This window comes from Benincasa hispida, chromosome 1 (genome assembly GCF_009727055.1).
Source record: "Benincasa hispida cultivar B227 chromosome 1, ASM972705v1, whole genome shotgun sequence".
Taxonomy (NCBI): Eukaryota; Viridiplantae; Streptophyta; class Magnoliopsida; order Cucurbitales; family Cucurbitaceae; genus Benincasa; species Benincasa hispida.
Window position 1 is genome coordinate 73,677,844 of NC_052349.1, and position 19,518 is coordinate 73,697,361.

Sequence of the window (19,518 nt, forward strand, 5' to 3'; positions counted from 1 at the left end):
TTAAACAATTAAGAAATTGATAATTACATTGAGTCTAGTTATATACGATGAGTCAATTTAATTGATAAAATTGAAACCTCTAGATTTACCATTATAAAATCAATAAACATATGAGAGTACATGAACGAAAGCTTGATCCTTTATTAGTTGGAGAATAGAGAAATTTCAAACTTTGTTGAGATAAATTTTCTGCCACAAATTTGATCTTTTGTTAGTTGGGCAATTAAGATGAGACATTGACAATTAGGATGAGTCTAGTTATGGGAAAAAAAGTACCATTTTTAAGATAATTATTTATTTGTTCATATAAGATTCAACCCTAGAATTTTGATGGGATTTTGTGTTCTATTGTCAAATTGATGTACTTTTTTTTTTGGACAATGTCAATGGATGTAGAAAGCCTATAGGAATATAAATGCAAAAGTAATTGTAATAAATTCTAGTAAAGTGGCTCCATTTATTTGATGCAAAAACTCAAAAGTACTATTATTGATTGGTTAAAAAAAAATTATGTAGGAAGTCCACCTCAATAGTTTTCTTTGTAGATTTAATGTTATCTTGTAAAATGATGTACGAGATTTTTGTGTAGTTAATGAAAAATAACTGTATTATTTGGTCAAAAGTAAGTTTTATTGGTATCAACTAATTGTCTCAATACATAAAATATGTTAGTATCTTTTCTTGTATTTTTTCTTTTTCTTTTTTAATTTTATTTTATATTTATATATAAGTTTTACATAAGAAAGATAATTCAATAAATTTTGAAGATTAATGTCAAAATGATGTCTGATCTATTCAATGTACACACAAGTATAATACAAATATATAATTTCTTTATATAAATAATTACATTTAGAATTTTGAAGAAATTTGTTCGATTTTCAATTTTTTAAAATAGTTTGATCTAGCTTTTGAAAAGGTTAATAAACAAAGAAAATGTTTATAAATAACCATTATTTTAAAAAAAAATTAAAAAACGCAAAAATGTTGTTCATGATTTTATTTTCACCCCCTCTAATTACAATTCATGGTGTGCACATGCAGTGCTAAAATTGGTTGTCTTAGGAGAACATATTCATTACAAAGTATGCGAAAGTGACGTTGATAAAAAAAAATGTCATCAGAATTTTAAAAGACAAATTCATTAATATGGTCAAAATCTTGTTTATCTGACTGAATTTGCTCCTCATCTTTTCATTTTATTTCAAAGTAACTTACTATTAATTGAAATTCAAAAGAAACTTCAAGTTTAGGAAAAAAAGAAAAAAAGAATTACACAACAAATGTAGCACAATTTTTAATATTAATCAACCACATAATTAGTTAGGATCTAATGTAGTTAAGAAAGTAGCTTTTCTTTTATTTTATATTTTTCAGTACAAAACAAGTTAAGCATGTTGGTATATTTTAAAAAATCGACAGAATAATTTGCAAAAAAAAAAAATTCACAACGAAAAAAATATGTGTTGTGTTGGTTTGTTTCACATATTTTTTTTTTTTTTTTGTTATTATACAAATTTTATGATTATTACATTTTTTTAAAAAAAAATATATATGGGTACATCTTGGATTATACCTATCAATCATACAACTCACGCAAATATTCAATCATTAGTTGATATGTGATAAACTTTTCTTTTCATTAGTTCATGGAAATGGTAGAATTTGCATCAAAATATTGCTTTTTTTTTTTTTTTTTTCAATATAGTTTGATTTTAGATGTATTGTAAAAATATGTAAAAGAAATCAATGAAAAAATAATTAAAAAAGATAGAAAACAATTCTAAAAGATTGGTCGGATAAACCATTAGAAAAACATATTTTTACGCAAATAGTTCCTAAAATATTTAGTAATATTTTATTAACTAGACAAATCATTTTCACATCAATTTTCCTCCTAATTTTCCCGAATATTTCAGTAAGATACAAATTAATTTGGTTTATTAATAATTTAGGTCATAGACAAGATGGTTAAAAGAGAATTATTCCAAAGTCAAACTATTTATGAACAATATAATTAGGAAAAAGCATATTGTATAAATAACTTCATTTCTAATATGGTTGGATTAGAATGGGATCATTTTGATATGTTTGGATATAATGAGATCTCTTTTAAAGATCCCATTCCACAAACTTTTTTCTTTTTTCTTTTAATGAGAATTATAGTCAAGTCATAATATTAAAAATGGTAAAGAAAAAAAAATTAAAAATATAATTATCAATACGATAAAAATTGAGTCATAGAAATCACGTTGAGTGACTTGAATCAGAGGATTGTAATCGTGTCAATCCATATTAAGTAATATAATAATATGATTTGTTCAAATAAATATGGCAAGTACTTTATAGTAGTAGTCATAAATATAAAGGAGTCAAGACAAACACGCTAGCCACAATTCAAATAAACAAATGTAAAAAGTTGAAGATATTAGGTTAAATAGCTTATATACAATGAATTAGAATCTTGTCAATCCATATTGAGTAAGGGTGTGTTTGGATTATATTTTCAAATGTTTAATTTAAAAAATAAGTCACTTTAGAAGAAATTTAAGTGTTTGACAACCATTAAAAATATCTTGGCCCAAAGTAGTTCGTAAAAGATGTTGAGAGAATTTACGTTGAAAAAAATTAAAAATTCGAAATATTTAGTTTCCATTTGATCACCATTTAGATTTTTATTTTTGTTTTTTTTTTTATTTTTTTCTCCCAACTTCTTTTTACCATGATTTTGTCCTTTCTTAAGTAAACACAATTGAATTTTTAATCAAATTTCAAAAATAAAAACAAAAACAAAAGTTTAAAATTATTGTTTTAGTTTTAAAATTTGACTTATATTTTTAAAATGATATTAAGAATTAGATAACAAAAAACAAAACAAAACAAAACAAAAACAAACAAACAAGAGTGAAAGTAGTGAATTATAAGCTTAATTTTCAACCAAAGCAAAAAAACCAAATAATTTATCAAAAGAACTTTAGTTCTTAACTTTATTTTTATAATAAATGTGGAGATAGATTTGAGCCTCCAAATTCAAGAAAAGAAGTAGATGATTGAAGTTGTTGAATCATATTCATGTTGGCTTAAATTCTTTTAATTATATAATTGTATTGCCTTTAACTATATCTTAATATCAACAATATACTTGTGCAGTCTTATAGAAAGAAAAAAAGTATAATTAAAATCACAAGAAATCTGAAAATTTATATTTTTAATACGGTAACAATTGAGTCATAGAAATCATGTTTAGTGACTTGAACCAGAGGTTTGTAGCCATATCAATCCATATTGAATAAGATAATGAAATAGTTTGTTTAGATAAATATGATAAGCACTTTTAGTAGTAACCGTAAGTATACAAAATTCGAGATAAACATGCTGGCCACAATTCAAACAAACAAATGTAAAAAATTGAAGATATTAGGTTAGGTGGATTAAAATCATGTCAAACCATATTAAGTAAGTAGTTCAAAAAAGATGTTAAGAGAATTTACGGTTGAAAAAAATTAAAATTTTGAAATATTTAGGTTCTGTTTGATAACTATTTGGATTTTTATTTTCTTTTTAAAAATTGTATTTATTTTCTCCCAACTTCTTTTACCATAGTTTTGTCTTTTCTTAAGTAAAAATATTTGAAATCTTAATCAAATTCCAAAAACAGAAACAAAAGTTTAATTTTTTTTTCTTTCAAAACTTGACTTATATTTTTAAAACACTCTAAAGAATTAGATAACAAAACAAAGAAATCAATGGTGAAAGTAGTGAATCATGAGCTTAGTTTTTAATCAAAGCAAAAAAGCCAAATAATTTAACAAAAGGACTTTAGTTGTTAATTTTTGTTTTTTTTTTAATAAATGTGGAAATGTTAATAAAGACTCTTAATTTTTTTAAAAAAAAAAATTAAAAAACTAACACATAGACTACACTTAAGATTTATTGAAAATATAAAGACTAGAATTGCAAATCAAAAGTACATAGTCTAAAATGAAATGAAGAACAACGTATAGACCAAAATGATATTTTAATCTAAAAATTATGATAAATTTTTATTAATATTTATTTTTAAATTATAATTAAACCAACATGAAAGTTGTTGTTATGTATGATATTTACTTCTCTAATAGATGATAAGTTTGAATCTCTCTAATATATATATATTTTTAGAAAGTTATATGTTTATCTAAAAAGTTTCTTTCAACCTTGTCATATTAACCAAAAAAATTATTTTCTTTTAGCAATAATCAAGTTTCCATTCAATGTTCAAATCTCCTCATTCCACTTATTTTTGTCCCATAAAAATAAAACACTTAGAAATTAAATATTATTAAAAAAGAAAAGGGAAGAAGAAAAGAAGAAAGGGTGTGGAAAGCATCTTGGATAGGTATAAATATATAATAATATCTTAGGGGACACAAAGTTTGCTTAATGTATTGAAGATGCAAAGTAGGAATAGAAACCCTTTCAATTAATTAATCTAAAGTTTGAGCCTCCCCACAATTTCTCTCTAGCTTTAAGTTGTTCTTTCAAGATAAAAAAGAATAACCAAATAATTAATCTAAACATAATAATATATTTTCAAAACTTGTAAACCTTTCAATTTGGTGATGCTAGACTTTTTAGTAACAAAATATTTACATGAATATTTGTAGATTTTTTTAATTATTATTTTTTTCTATATATATTATATTACTTTGAATTCAAAGACTTTATTCTTGTTAATTGCCATCTTTCAACTCAAAACTCATGGATTTTTGTTATATGGTTCCAATAATCCAAAGGTTCTTATCAATACATTCTTTCCTCTCTTTTTTCTCCCCTTTTCTTTTAATAAAAAAGTGTATGATGATGTCACCTGATATTGATCGATCTTCTTTTTACATGGAATATATATAGTGCTTGAATGGAAAATTATTTGGAAAGATATATTTGTGTTCTTGTGTTTTTTTTATTATATCAAAAATTACAAAAATTACTTCTAAAGTGGGGTAGTAATTGCAATCGAATCTTTAAATTTTTAATTGTAAAAGTTGGATTCTTAAACTTCTAAAAATATTAAAATTAGATCCTCAAACTTACAATAATTATCGAAATTTGATCTTATATGATAAAAATTGAACTCTCAAACTTATACAATTATGTAAATTTTTGGATCTAATTTAAATGTAAATTGAAAGTTGAAGTGTATAATTATAACTAACACGATACTTTAGGGATAGTTTTTGCAATTTGTCCCAATTATTGTGAGAAAAAAAAAAACATTTAAATGGGAATTGAAAAGAAACTTTCACGGGAAAAAACAAAATATTGTTTCTGTATTTCTTTTCAAATTTTCCAACACTAGAAAAACTATTAACATATTTTTCAAAATAACTTTATATATTTATAATGTTCTTTTTGAAAAAGAAAAAGAGAGAAAATTTTAATCAAGTGAAACATGATGAAATGAAGCAAATGTTGTAAGTTTGATTCTTTGTTTATAGTAAGCGATATGAATTGTTGTCTAAGAATATGTTTGGAATATATTTTTAAATGTTTAATTTAAAAAACAAGTCATTTCAAAAGAATTGAAGTGTTTTACAATAACTCAAAATAGTTTTTTAAATATATTTTAATTAGTTTTTATTAAAAATATTTAAATAAAAACGAGTTTTTTTAAAAAAAATTTTTTCTCAAATCCAATTAAATGGATCTTAAGACAATCAAATAATGGGACCGATTTCATAAACAACGACGATAATAAATAGAAGTAGTGTATACTATATATTACGGTGTGGTATTATGAGACATAATTTTATTTATTTAATTTTTTTAGAGGGTTGATGGGGGAAATTTCTCAATAAAACAGAACATGTGCTGACGTGTACAGAGCAGGACCACCCAGTTGGTGGCAGATCATCTAGGATTGAGAAGAGAAAAAAAGAAAAAAGGAAAAAATAATTGGTCAAAGAGATTAAAAAAAATAACAATTATCCCCACGTTTACACGTGGGACCCATGTAAAGTGGAATGGCATATTCAGCAATTATGACCACACATCAAGGTCAAACTTATAATTATAAGCATTTGACAACAAAAAAGAAAAAAACCTCAACATAAATAGAATATAAAAAATGAAAAAATATATATTATTAAAAGGAAAAGAAAAGAGAGAGAAAGAAAAAAACCTTAAAAATTTTGCTGCCGGGTTAACTCGAGCCAACGTTGTTGCCTGCTTCGAAGCAGACAACGAAAGGGAACGGCAACAACTAACGGTGACGTCTTCCGTTAACTCCGATGACACGCATCTCTATGTCTTTTTACCGTACTTCACTACATTTATTTTATTTCCTTTTTATTTAATCGGCCGTTATCACACGGCAGCCCTCGCCGTAAAGCACTTTCTTTACCTCTACCTCTCCTTTTGGTTAAATTCTAACCATGGTTCTCCTTTCTTTAAAAAAGAAATAATGTAAATGGCCAAAAAAAAAAAAAAAAGCTATAATAGAGTGTGATTTTAAATTTTGAGTATTTAGGAATTTAGAAATTTAGGAATGAAATTAAACTTTTTTTTTTTTTTTGACTTGGGATGAAACAAACATATATATTATCACCTATAAACCTTCGAATTTTCAATCAAATTTATTTATTTAAGTTTAAGTTTGACTAATCGTTTGAAATTTTGAAGCTTATATGGTATTCATTTCAATTAGCAATTTATATGGCATACGTTTCATTTAGCCGAAATCATGTCAAACTCAAACAGAAAACAACGATAACGCTCCTATAGTTTCCTTCAAATGTCCTTAAAATGTGGTATGTTGGTAACTCATTTATACATTTACAATGTAAACTTCTGGAAAAAAAAAAAAAAAACAATTGAAATAGCATGTTATTGAGATTTGAGCTTGCATAACCTAAGTTAAATGAGATGCCTAGATTTAGATCGACCATAAGATTAGTAAATCACATAAACTAAACAAGCAAAATTCATATATCACACACATATGGAAGATGTATTTAAGTTAAAATTAGCTTCATTCTATTTAAAGTAAAATCATCATTCATATACATATTTAGAATATTACATCACATACAGCATGAAAGGAATTCAACCTCCAATTTTTTTTTGGAGAGGAAGTAAAATATGACTTTAACTATTAAACAATGTTATACTTTTATGTATATATATGTATGTATATATAAATAAATAAAGAAAACTATTAAACAATACTAATTAAGGCATGTTTATAAGTGATTAAAAAATAGTTAAAATCACTTTCGACAGTATCAAAATAACTCATAAAATATTTTTAATAATTCAAAATCAATTTTAGGAGTATGAAAAATGTGTCTAAAAGTATAAAGTTAAACATTTAATTGATTTTGAGTGATTAAAGATGTATTTTGAAGTAATTTTAATTGTGTTTAGTGTAATAATTCTCTGATTGTTTTTTATATTCTAAGTCATTCGAATCACAGACCTATCAGTTAAGTTTATAATGTCTTAACTAGTTGAATTATGTAGAAGACAACTATTTTTTTTAGTATAATGAGTGGTGTATGAGGATTTAACTTCTTAATCTCGAAAAAACGAGAACATATCAATTATCGTTAAAACTGTATTTTACTTTGTCAATCATTCTCTTTGATTTTTCTTAATACAACTAGAGTAAAAAAAAAAAATTTAAAAAGTGATAACTAACATATTTATATGTCAATTGAAGTATAATCCGATTATAAAACAAAGGATACACACAATCCTCAACCTCAAATTAAAAACAAAGAAAAAAAAAAGTAGGAGAATGCTTAGGATTTTTCACATTATAAAAAGTGGAAGGTGGAGTGGATTTATTCGATGAATACCCAAAAGAAAAAGAGAAAAAAACATAAGAAAAACAATAGTGTGTGATTGATATCATGTTTATTCTCCTTATAACAAAATCATGGATTGCGACTCTGTTTATTAGAAAATAAAAAAGAAAGTGAAAAAGACAAGTAGAGAGAGAGAGAGAGAGAGAGAGAGAGAGGCAGCTGAAGCAAGAAGGCACCGGTATAATAGGATGCGGGGAAGGTTTTTTTGGCATTCTCTGTAACGGCGTTTTTCCCGGATTCCAAAAAACAAAAAACCAGAGAGAAAGTAGAACAAGAACAAGGCGAGACTAGCAGAAAAAAAGGAAAGCAAAAGCCGTTTTTAGAGTAGAGCTCTCTCTCAAAAACGCTTCTGTAACGGCAATCAAAGGAAGGGAGAAAGTGGAGGCCGGTGGAGCGTTACAGTTTTGCACTTACTCAACGGACAACACTTGTACTTCTTCTTCTTCTTCTTCGTCGTCGTCGTCGTCTACCTGGGAAATCCTTTAAATCCCCCATCAATCTTCATTCTGTTTCAAATCACAACTGGGTTTATGTGTATTTTGCTTTTTGGGCGATACTATTTCTGCTCTGTTTTTGGGTAATCTTCGTCTTCTGTTGTTGACTTGTGGGGGAGGGGGGAAGTTTCATTAATAATGGCTAATCGGGGAGGAGGGTCGTTTTTACCCTCAAATGTCTCGACTCAAGGTAACTTCAAATGGGGTTTTTCTTGTTTTGTCATCTGATTCTGGGTTTAATCTCTCTAAACCTTGTTTTCTCCTCTGTTAAATTGTGGTTCCTAAGGTTGGCGAAGAGATGAACTTTATATTGAGCTATGGAGGGTCTCGGCTGGGCCTCTTGTGGAAATTCCTCGAGTTAATGAGAAGGTTTTATATTTTCCTCAAGGTCACATGGAACAGGTAAGTTCGTTGAAGAATCATTTTGCTGCTTTTTCAGATCGACCTCTGTTGCTGGATGAAATTGTGTTTTTTGATTTCTTTCTTTGATGATTTTGGTTATAGGGTTGTTTTTGTTGTCCCCTTTTTGCGTTTAATTAATTTTTTTTTATTCATATAGTTGGAGGCATCTACAAATCAGGAGCTAAATCAGAAACTTCCTTTGTTTAATCTTTCCTCAAAAATTCTCTGTCGAGTAGTTGATATCCGGCTGCTGGTACCTTCTCTTCCTAATCATTTCTTGTTGTTTGGGGGGGTGGTTTAGAAAACAGCCTCTTGTGTTTCCTCAGGAACCAAACCATGTGATTAGGCCTTCTTGTTTGGACTTTTGACCTCTAAATATTAACCACTTTTGATTGATCCTTTTTTGAAATTATAGGCAGAGCAGGACTCAGATGAGGTTTATATACAGGCAACTTTAATGCCAGAAGCAAATGTAAGAACTCTTTCTTGAGTTTATGTTACTTATCTATTTTGCTAATTTTAGACAAACGAATTTGAGTCTCTGACCTCTTATACTAAAATTGGATTGCTGTTCAGCAAGAGTTACCTACAATTCCTGATCCTTCACCCCCAGAGTGTCGAAAAGCAAAAGTCCATTCATTTTGCAAGGTCTTAACTGCTTCTGATACTAGCACCCATGGCGGGTTCTCCGTGCTTCGGAAACATGCCACAGAATGCCTGCCTCCATTGGTAATTCTGCTTTACCGAGATATCTTTTCCTCTTCTCTTGTATAATAGTTCGAATATCAATTTTGTAATCTTTTCATGTGGATTTTCTTCAGGATATGACCCAGCAGACCCCAACTCAGGAACTCGTAGCCAAAGATCTTCATGGTTATGAGTGGCGATTCAAGCATATATTTAGGGGTGAGCCTCCTCCCTGTTACTCTGATTACAACCAGTTTATGAACAGTTAGCTTCAGCATATAGTCAATTTCGATTCAATTTGTATGTGTTTTTGCAATTATAATACTAAACCTATGCTATGGACAACAGGTCAGCCACGAAGGCATTTACTGACGACCGGATGGAGCACCTTTGTTACTTCTAAGAGACTAGTTGCTGGAGATTCTTTTGTGTTCTTGAGGTATCTTGATTTTCCTTCTGTGGATGTTCGTCAGTGTGGGGGAGGTTATACTTCTTCTGTTAACTCCTTATGAAATGGTTTCTTAGGGGGGAAAATGGGGAATTGCGAGTTGGAGTGAGGCGTCTTGCTCGCCAACAAAGCAGCATGCCTTCGTCTGTGATTTCGAGTCACAGCATGCACTTAGGAGTGCTTGCTACTGCATCTCATGCCGTGTCGACTCAAACTCGCTTTGTTGTCTATTATAAGCCAAGGTGATATGATTTATTTTTGTTCTATGTACTTGAATGATGTTTATCCTTCCAAGTTATTCAATTGGGATGCTCATGTTGCCCGTTTATATCTACCAGGGCAAGCCAGTTTATCGTTAGCTTGAATAAGTACATGGAGGCAATGAACAATAAGTTCTCGGTTGGGATGAGGTTCAAGATGAGGTTTGAGGGAGAGGAGTCTGCAGAGAGAAGGTAGAAGGGGAAAAAAACATGCCATGCTGCAATGCTTTTTTGCGTTCTTCTTTCATGAACTTTCTCACTTACTTTTGTTTTATTTATTCTAAATCACAAGGTTTTCGGGTACCATAGTTGGAGTTGACGACATGTCTTCTCATTGGCCCAATTCAGAATGGCGATCTCTGAGAGTAAAGTCTTCCTCTGGAGTCTTACTGCCGGATTCCTTTTAACAAATGCAATTTCTGATCGTATTTGCCTTTCCTTTTCAGATTCAATGGGATGAACTTGCATCTATCCAGAGACCTGATAGAGTTTCACCATGGGAGATTGAACCTTTTGTAGCTCCTGCGTCCCCAAGCATTCCGCACTCTATTCCCGTAAAGAATAAAAGGCCTCGGCCTCCACTTGAAATTCAAGGTATTGCTAAGAGTTAACTATTCTTTCATTTTTTTTCTCTTTCAACTATTGCTTCCTTTGGATGCATGAGGAGATGAAATAAGTTATTGCTAACCATGACCATTTTTTTATCTTTCATTCCTTCTACATGATACAGATTCTGATAATTCAACTGTAACAACTCTACGACACCCAGGATCAACTCAATCACATGATGATAGAACACAGCTGACTGTTGCTGCTGCTGAAATTAAAAGATTTGAAAATCATGCAACATGGCATTACAAGCAAACAGATGTTAGCAGCAATGAAAATTCTGTATCAAGGACGGCAATGGAGGGCTCTTGGTTAACATCCCCAAGTGGCTGTGTTTCTCAGCATCGGTTACAGGATTTGACAGATGATCGTAAAAGCAGTTCTGTTTGGACGACGGTCTTCCCAGGAGCACCAGCAGCACACTTGACATGTCCAACTCCACGCTCATCAAATCCAAAGAGTGACCAAATACGTGACCTTGGGGAAAAGGGGAGGAAAACTGAGGTGGCTTCAAGCTGTCGCTTGTTTGGGATCGAACTCATCAATCATTCTAAGAGCCCGATTCCTCCTGAAAGGTCAACTGATCAACCAATGAGCACACCAAAAGAAATCACTGATGCAGAGCAGAACTCAAACCAGCCAAAGGTTTCTAAAGAAAGAAAATTAGGACTCTTACAAGTACCTCCTAAAGAGATCCAGCACAAGCAGAACAGCTCGACCAGCAGCCGAAGCCGTACCAAGGTGAGTCTATAAGAGATCTATTATACAGCTGCTTCATGTTTAGGACTCTATGGGCTTAAAACTAATTTATTGTCTTCTTTTTGTTGGTTGTCAATATATTGAAGGTTCAAATGCAGGGGATGGCTGTTGGACGTGCGGTAGACCTTACCACATTGGAGGGGTATGTTCAACTCATTGATGAACTGGAGAAGATGTTTGATATCAAGGGAGAACTCCGCCCTCGTAATAAGTGGGAGATTGTTTTCACTGACGACGAAGGAGATACGATGCTCATGGGCGATTACCCGTGGCAGTAAGTCATACACTTGACCAGTAACCACATTGTTTCATTCTATATCAGTTGCATAATTTAACGTTGGTTTAAACCATCTTGCAGGGAATTCTGTAACATGGTGAGAAGAATATATATATGGTCAAGTCAGGATGTGAAAATGGGTTCAGGTAGCAAACTTGCAATGTCTGCAATCGAATGTGACGGGACAGTAATAACCTCAGAGTCGGCTGACAGCTGAAGCTGGAAGTACATCGCTTCGAAACTTAAATAATCTTTTGGGTTGGGGGGAAATTGGGGGGCTGTGGTGAGAGTTGTTCAAGTCTTTTGTTGTTTGTCTATGGAAAAAAAAAACTGGTTCCAAATTTGATCGAGAGGGGGGGGGTTGGGTTGGGTTGGGTTGGGTGGGGTTGGGGACACAGCACAGAGATACATGAGATAATCTTTGGCTCATTTTCAAAATGCTTTTGGAAGAGAGGTGAAGATTAGAATTTGAAAAACTTTGTTCATTAATGATGAGTGGGTTGGAAAATGTAGAGGTTATGGAGTGAGTAGCCTTTGCTTCTTCTATTTATGTAAATATACCCATTTTGTCAAATGTAAAACTTTATCTTCTAGACTACCACTGCTTCAATTACCTAACTGGATTTGGGTTTCACTTGCACAAGATAAGTATAGTAGATCGGAGTGCAAGTGGGTCGGTTCAAATAGGATTTTAACCTAAATCGGCTCGGAATTGATTGTGATGGTCTGGAAACCAAGTTGCTCTATTAAGTGACTTATAAAATTGACTAACATAAATTCAGTTTAGTGGTATTGACATGTGTTTCGATCTAAGAGGTTGGAGGTTCAGTCCCCCAACCCTATAATTATTGGACTAAAAAAAGTGACTCATAAAATTGAAATAGATGTTGATATTAAGACATATCAAAGGTATGAAAACATTTTTTGATTTTGTAACCATTGATACTTATATTAGTTGGCACTTAAAAAATGTTTCAACATTTCGAGTAAATACTTCCTTATTATCTATCAAATATAGGTTAACTAAAATGAAATTTGTTAGGATGTAATTAGTTTTTTTTTTCTTGGAAAGAATATGATGTATAGTTTGGAACATACTATATTTTTGAAATTAATGTACAACTCATATTAGAGAATGGTGGATAGAATCATCACAATAAATAAAGGATGAGTGGGAGAATCATTAGTGATTTCTTCCATAAGTATAATTGAGCTCATTGCTTTGAAGTTGATCTTGTCCACTCATACACGAAGTGCTCCAACAATTGAATTGCCAATGGGAATAAAATACATGTTTATGTTTATTGCTTTATGAAAATTGTCCAAAAGAAACCTTAAAAAATTGTGGATGGGCTCAAGTCACTTTTATGTATTATTATTATATTGTTATTGTTGGTGTTGTTTTCAATTAAGTTGGTTCATTAAATGGAACACTGTAGTTAAAGCAAACACAATTCAATTGACTTACTTATAGTAAATGGAACACTCAATTGTGGATTAAGTTAGTTTTGTCCTTGGGTTGAGTTGGGTGGAAATTTTTCTATTGTAGTTGGGTTGAGTTGGATTGGATCTTAGGTTGAATAAAAAAAATTCTGAATTGATCAAACAAAATTCAGATTATATATATATATATTTATTTAAGTATTTTTAAATTGATAAAAAAACAATAATCTAACGACTCAACCCAGTCCAATCTGAATTTTAAGGATTAGGTTGGAGATCTTGTTCAGATTTTTCACTCTCTATCTATGGTGGGATATAAAAAGAAATATGAATGGAATATCTTTGGTATAATTCAATGGAAAGAGGAGAAATAAAAAAAATCCATGGAATAACAAAAACTACCCAATTAGAGATACTTGTTTGTAGAGAAAAAAGAAGGAAAGAAAGTATCCTTATTTAAAGCAATTGACCCATAGTAAACTAGTTTTCATCTTCTTCAAAAGCATATTTGAATTTTCGTTTTAAACACATCATAATCTTTAACTTTTTATGATAGATAAATCTCAATTCCTAAAGCCAATCCGAGTAAATAAAGCCATGATTCCTATTATATTCTAAAGTATGAAATTCTAAGGATGCATTACAATAATTTTGGCTTTAGATATCAGTTTTGAACTGTCATCATAAACGTAAATTGTATATATACTATGGTGGTTGTGAACTGTCATCTTATTATAGGCATTTGATGACGGTTAAGAACTGACATCATACCTATGCTGTCATACATAATATGATGACGGTTAGCTACGATGTCAGTTTGTAATAGACGTAATATGGAACATGGATGACAGTTGGGAACTGACATTGATTCTAATCAAAGTTGTTTTGTTTAAATGACGTTTAATAATTGTTATTATTGTATACTACGATTTCAGTTTAACACTGACATCATACCTGTTATATCCTATAACAAATTGTTAGCAAAATATGGAACCCAAATCCTACATAATTTTTATAATACTAATAATTCTAATCCTCTGTTTCAATTAGTTTTTCCACACAAATTCAGCAAAACAAAGACGAACTTCCAGAGAACAAAATTTATCATATCATTTCAGTATTGATGATCAATTCATAATTGAATTTCAATATAGAGCTACATAGCATGTTTTTAAACCTATACAAAATGTATAAAATCTACCAAAATTTCAAAAAACATTTTCAATAGCTTGACAACCAAATGATGCTACATAATATGTAACAAAACTGCATAATGCCTATGATCTACCAAAATTTCAAAAAACTCTCTAGCAACTGCATAACCAAAATGCCTAAAGTGTTGGGGATGATGCCCTAAAGTCTCGTGTCCTGTAGTTTGTAAATAGTTTGTATGAACACTTGTAATATATAATATATGATTTTACTTCACTTCTTGATTTTGCTCATCTGGATGTTTTATTTGCTTTACCACAAACCAATAAACTAAAATCCCTAGTTGTCTTTATGTAACTTAAGCATGTATGTAGTGACACACACTTTATCATGGCCCGAGAGGTGTTCACACATAGCTGGACTATGTTGTATTGTTCATTAGAGGGATCAGTGGTACTTAAGGAGTGAGATGTAACTACAGGGACAAGATGGTAAATTGGCCCAATTGTGCTTATGAGCATCTGTGAAGGGTTATCATGCTCATGATTGGTTAAATTCGATGGACACAGAAATATATCTGTGGTAAAAAGAGTTCAGCTGTTGGTCTTTAGTGGAATGCCTGGCAGTTAATAGATGGTGGATCTCGTGACTAAAGAGTTTAGTTAGCTATTCACGTACCATTGGAGCTTCGAGCCATAGGTCCATAAGGTCCCCTTGGTAGCTTGGATAAAAGTTGAGAATCAGTTTCTGGGTTAGTTTGAAATGTTCAAATTGACAAGAGAGAGTTCGATTATATATGATATAATTGAACTGATTAATTATATATGATATGATTGGCTAAATATATGAGATACATTATTTTGGAGGAAATTGGATATAAATATGATTTATATCATGTAGAGGAGAAAACACTATAGTTGATATATGATACCAAACTATAGGTTAAGAATATAATATGATTATATTTATTATTTTATTAATTTGGCGGTTATGAGATAATTGGTCGAAGTTTTCTCCGAATTCGTGCGATAGTGGGAAGTTCTATTCAGTTTTAGTAATTGAAGAATAAAATGAAAATTGTTTTTATTCTACAAAAGAGAGACGGATAATCACTCACGGTGTGTTAGCCTTCTATCACTTAATGTTCGAGAGCCTATACGATAGTGCCCGCTTACTAAACGATCGCACACCCACACTTTTCTAAACAATCGCCTGTGATTTCCTAAACGATCGCTTAGCGCTTGAGCTGAACTAAACGATGGTATAGACGATCTCTTAACTTTTACTACACGATCGTGTACCCCGCACTAAACGATCAAACACCTAACTATACGATAGTCATTCCTTTCTCCCACTTGCTAGATCGTAGTACACGATAGCCTTTCCTCCTCCCATCTACCATTTCCATAAAAACCCACCCTTTGGATTCTCACTCTGAGAATACTGAAGGCTTTGAGTGGTGGTGTCGTCCCCGTTGCCTGTTGTTCGTGTAGACGATCGTAGAGTGTTGCTGGGCGATCACTTGCTGGACGAGAAAGAGCAAGAGGAGTTCGTTCACGGAGAGACTGAGTTTTGTGAAGAAAGTCTTCAACTGATACGTTCTCTCGGTCTTTTGTTTTTTAGTCCTTTAAGTATGCCAGTAATTTAGTGTAATCAATACATATCTGTTTGTTTGAATGTATATGTGTAAATTTTGTCACAATGAATTGGAAAGATCCGCTTCTGCTCATAGGTATTCTTGTATAAGAGTTCCTTCAATTGGTATCAGAGCCAGGTTTCTGATATTCCAATTTCATTGATGCAAAGAATTGTATATACATTCTTGGTGGGTGCAACATGTCTACTCTCTGTTTTAATTGTTAAATCGTTTGTAGATGCGTGAATTAATGGAGTTTTCTGGGATGAAACCTCGATTTGTTAATTTCTTTTACATTTTTAGTTAATTGTAAAGGAACATGCATTTTTGGGCATAATTAGTTACTATCGAGTCTGTAATTTCAAAGTTAGTTTGAGTTTTGAGTCGTTAGTGAAGAAGTTCGTAGCAAAGGTTGCTGTTTTTCGAGGAAGAAGACGACCAAGCATTGGTCGTGTCATTTAGATGATGGGGTAAACGATCGTTGAGTATCGATGCTCGGGTGTCGTTTAACGAGTGCGCGCACTAGACGATCATATAGTTTAGCAAGTCTCATCGCTTAGTTACTGACTATACGATCGTGGAGTAATCACATGGTAAATCGTTTACCTTTTCGCGTGTTAAGCGATCATCTAGACGATCAGGCTTCGCAACCGCGTTGTCGTCTAAGCGATCGTTTAACTTTTCATGCTATCGTCTAGTGTGCGCTACACGATCATTTACCTAGAGGCGTTTACTAAACGATGGAGCTTCACCCGACGGTTCAAGACCCGGTTCGCCTGTGAACCGATTTACTCGATGAAAAAATGTAATAGATAGAATTTTCATTCCGATTTTGTGTTGGTTCATCCTGGTCCATTAATCTTTGGTTTAATACATGAGATGTATGTTTATTTATATGTCATATTGTATGCACATATAGAAAATCCCAGCTTAGGTTATGCATTGGTCATGCATCATCTCTTTATCATAAATGTTATGATTTAGAGAAGCGTGATTAAATTACGTAAGAGCATGCTCATGCATCATATAATATATTTATGCATGCATAAAAAGCATTGACATGCATACTCACTTACTAGTATATAAAAGTTATTTAAGTTAAACTTTTACTAGTATATAAAAGTTATGTATAGTAGTGACTAGACATTGCATGAAGCATGACACATAGGTTACTTTATAAGCGTTATAAATACCTTTTTATGTGGCAATGTGTTTTAGTTATTTATTTTTAAAGGTTAAAGAGAAATTAGAACTAAAAGCAATAAGAAAAACATGCATGCTCACTTAGGTTTAATTCATGGTTTTAAAATGTTTAAAACTTAGATGACATAGACCTAAGATCACGGTTCTAATATGATTAACAACCCTTAGGCTTTAATCTTTTAATCAGTTTAATAGGATTAAATTGACTAATAAAAGGTTAAAGTGTAGCAAATCTATTTTTAAGGCACCTTTTGTCTAATGCGGGTTTTGTCTAGGCTAGAGTATTTAAGTTAACGGAAGTAACACCCATACCTGGGAACCTACCTAGAAAGATGAATTAGATAGATTTGATGCATGCATGCAAGTTAAGGACAATCCATTAAAGTGTTTAAATATGACTACTTGAACTTGTTTATTTCATAGACAAAAGTTGTTTATGAGCAGATTTAAAAGATGAATTAGACTAAAATCAGTAGCAGGATTGTCTAGGTTAATGAACCCCTAGGTAAAACGTTCAGTGGAGTACTTGGGGCATATGATGCTTCATTTAAATCTTTCATGTTTCTCCCTTATAGTCCACACTGTGAGATCTACCCTCGGCCTCGTGGCACCCTGGGAGTGTCCCCCTAAAGAATGGTATTTGGGTAGGTCAAAATCAAGGTGGATGGAGAGAATGTTCATAGTAAGTGGGAGCGGGAAGTGTAACGACCAGATTCTTACATATTAAAATCCGACCACTACGACATGCATATTTAGACTTTTCTATCATGAGATGAGTTTTGATAAAAATTTCAAAATAACATATCTAAAATTTTATTAATTAGGTAGAAAACTATATAAAAAGTTTATTTTACAAAACACCAGGATCCATAAAACATTAGCGTAGTGATACAAAATGCATATGCATATATGCCCATAATAGTGAGTTTGATGGTTGGCCCTTTGAGCGACGTCTAGTCCTGCCACCTACGCTGTGTTCTTACCTACAAAGTCTGTAAAATATGATGAGTATATAATATACAGTAAGTAGTTCTCACTTAAGGTAGTGACCAAATGCACAATCACATGCAACATGTCATGAAAACATATGATTGGGACCAAAAACATAAAATAACATGAGGTGGTCGGTTATGCTCCAACGTAAATTCCTCCGCTCTGATAGGAAGATGAGGACTTAAGTGGAAACTAATCCATCTGATGATTAGCAGATCATGCAGTCAGTAGGGTCAGAGTCGCATCCAACATCAACCATTAGCATAAACGTAAGATTAGATTAGAGGGGTGTAACCATACATACCCTGCTAGTCCCTAGCATAAACTTGACATAGAATTGGGTCTAGAGGGGTGCAACCATACATGCCCTGCTAGCCCTGGAAGCATAACCTTTATCTAATTAAAATTTAATCTTATTTCATCATTGTGAACAAACATAATGCATGGGGTCCCTTGTCGAGAAACGTATTTTAAACATGTAATGCAACATAACAATAACATAATTATGCAACATAATAAAAGTACACTATTATAAAACACTTAAAGAGAATGTGAGATAAACTACTTACCTCGACTGCGATCATAGTTATTCCTTATTATTCCTTATGGTTTGATCTTATAAAATTTGTAAAACACTTATAATTAAAACTAATTTTAGGACTATTGTGTTAAAGAACTTGATGAATGTAGCTTATTTATCTTGAGAATTATAATCATTAAGTCTTGAGAGTATTAGTGTATTTACGCTTAATTCTTTAACAATGAGATTACTAATACTGATGATGATGATGATGATGATGATAGTATTAGTATAATAATAGTACTACTACTACTACTACTATTAAATTTTAAATTTTAATTTAGCTTACAAATAATAATGTACTACAACTTACGAAACTTGTGTGCATATATTACTATCATAATACTATTTAACTTAGATAAGTTTTATCTTACAAATCACTTATTAACATATTTATAGTCTAAGAATTGAAAATAAAGTTGTAACATTCAAGTATTAATAGATTTATCAAGTTAACAAAAACTTTTTAATGGTTGTAACCCTATATAATTAATTGATTTCTTAAAAAATAACATGTTGAAAGAAGTTGGATTTTAATTTAACTAAAAGTAATTAAAGAAGAAAAGGGAAAGAAAATAGCTTACTTCTCTATCTCCTTCAAGTTGCACTCAACCTTTTTATTTTCAAAACTAGAAAACTATGTATGCCTATATATAGGCTACTTCCACTGTCTCTATTTTTTTTTCTTAACCGACTTTCCTTCATATTTATCTTTTTTTCTTTTTTTT

At 31.2% G+C, this 19,518-nt stretch overlaps 1 protein-coding gene across 1 annotated transcript; it reads left to right on the plus strand.

Annotated features, from left to right (window-relative positions):
- Positions 1–8,479: 8,479 nt before the first annotated feature.
- On the plus strand, positions 8,480–12,381 carry LOC120092040 (auxin response factor 9). Its single transcript, XM_039050233.1, has 14 exons — positions 8,480–8,531; positions 8,628–8,743; positions 8,901–8,996; positions 9,159–9,215; positions 9,320–9,472; positions 9,565–9,649; positions 9,779–9,869; positions 9,956–10,120; positions 10,217–10,330; positions 10,431–10,503; positions 10,585–10,732; positions 10,869–11,488; positions 11,593–11,780; positions 11,865–12,381. The coding sequence occupies exons 1-14, from the start codon at positions 8,480–8,482 to the stop codon at positions 11,998–12,000; spliced, it is 2,094 nt and encodes a 697-aa protein (XP_038906161.1). The 3' UTR covers positions 12,001–12,381.
- The last annotated feature ends 7,137 nt before the right edge of the window (positions 12,382–19,518 follow it).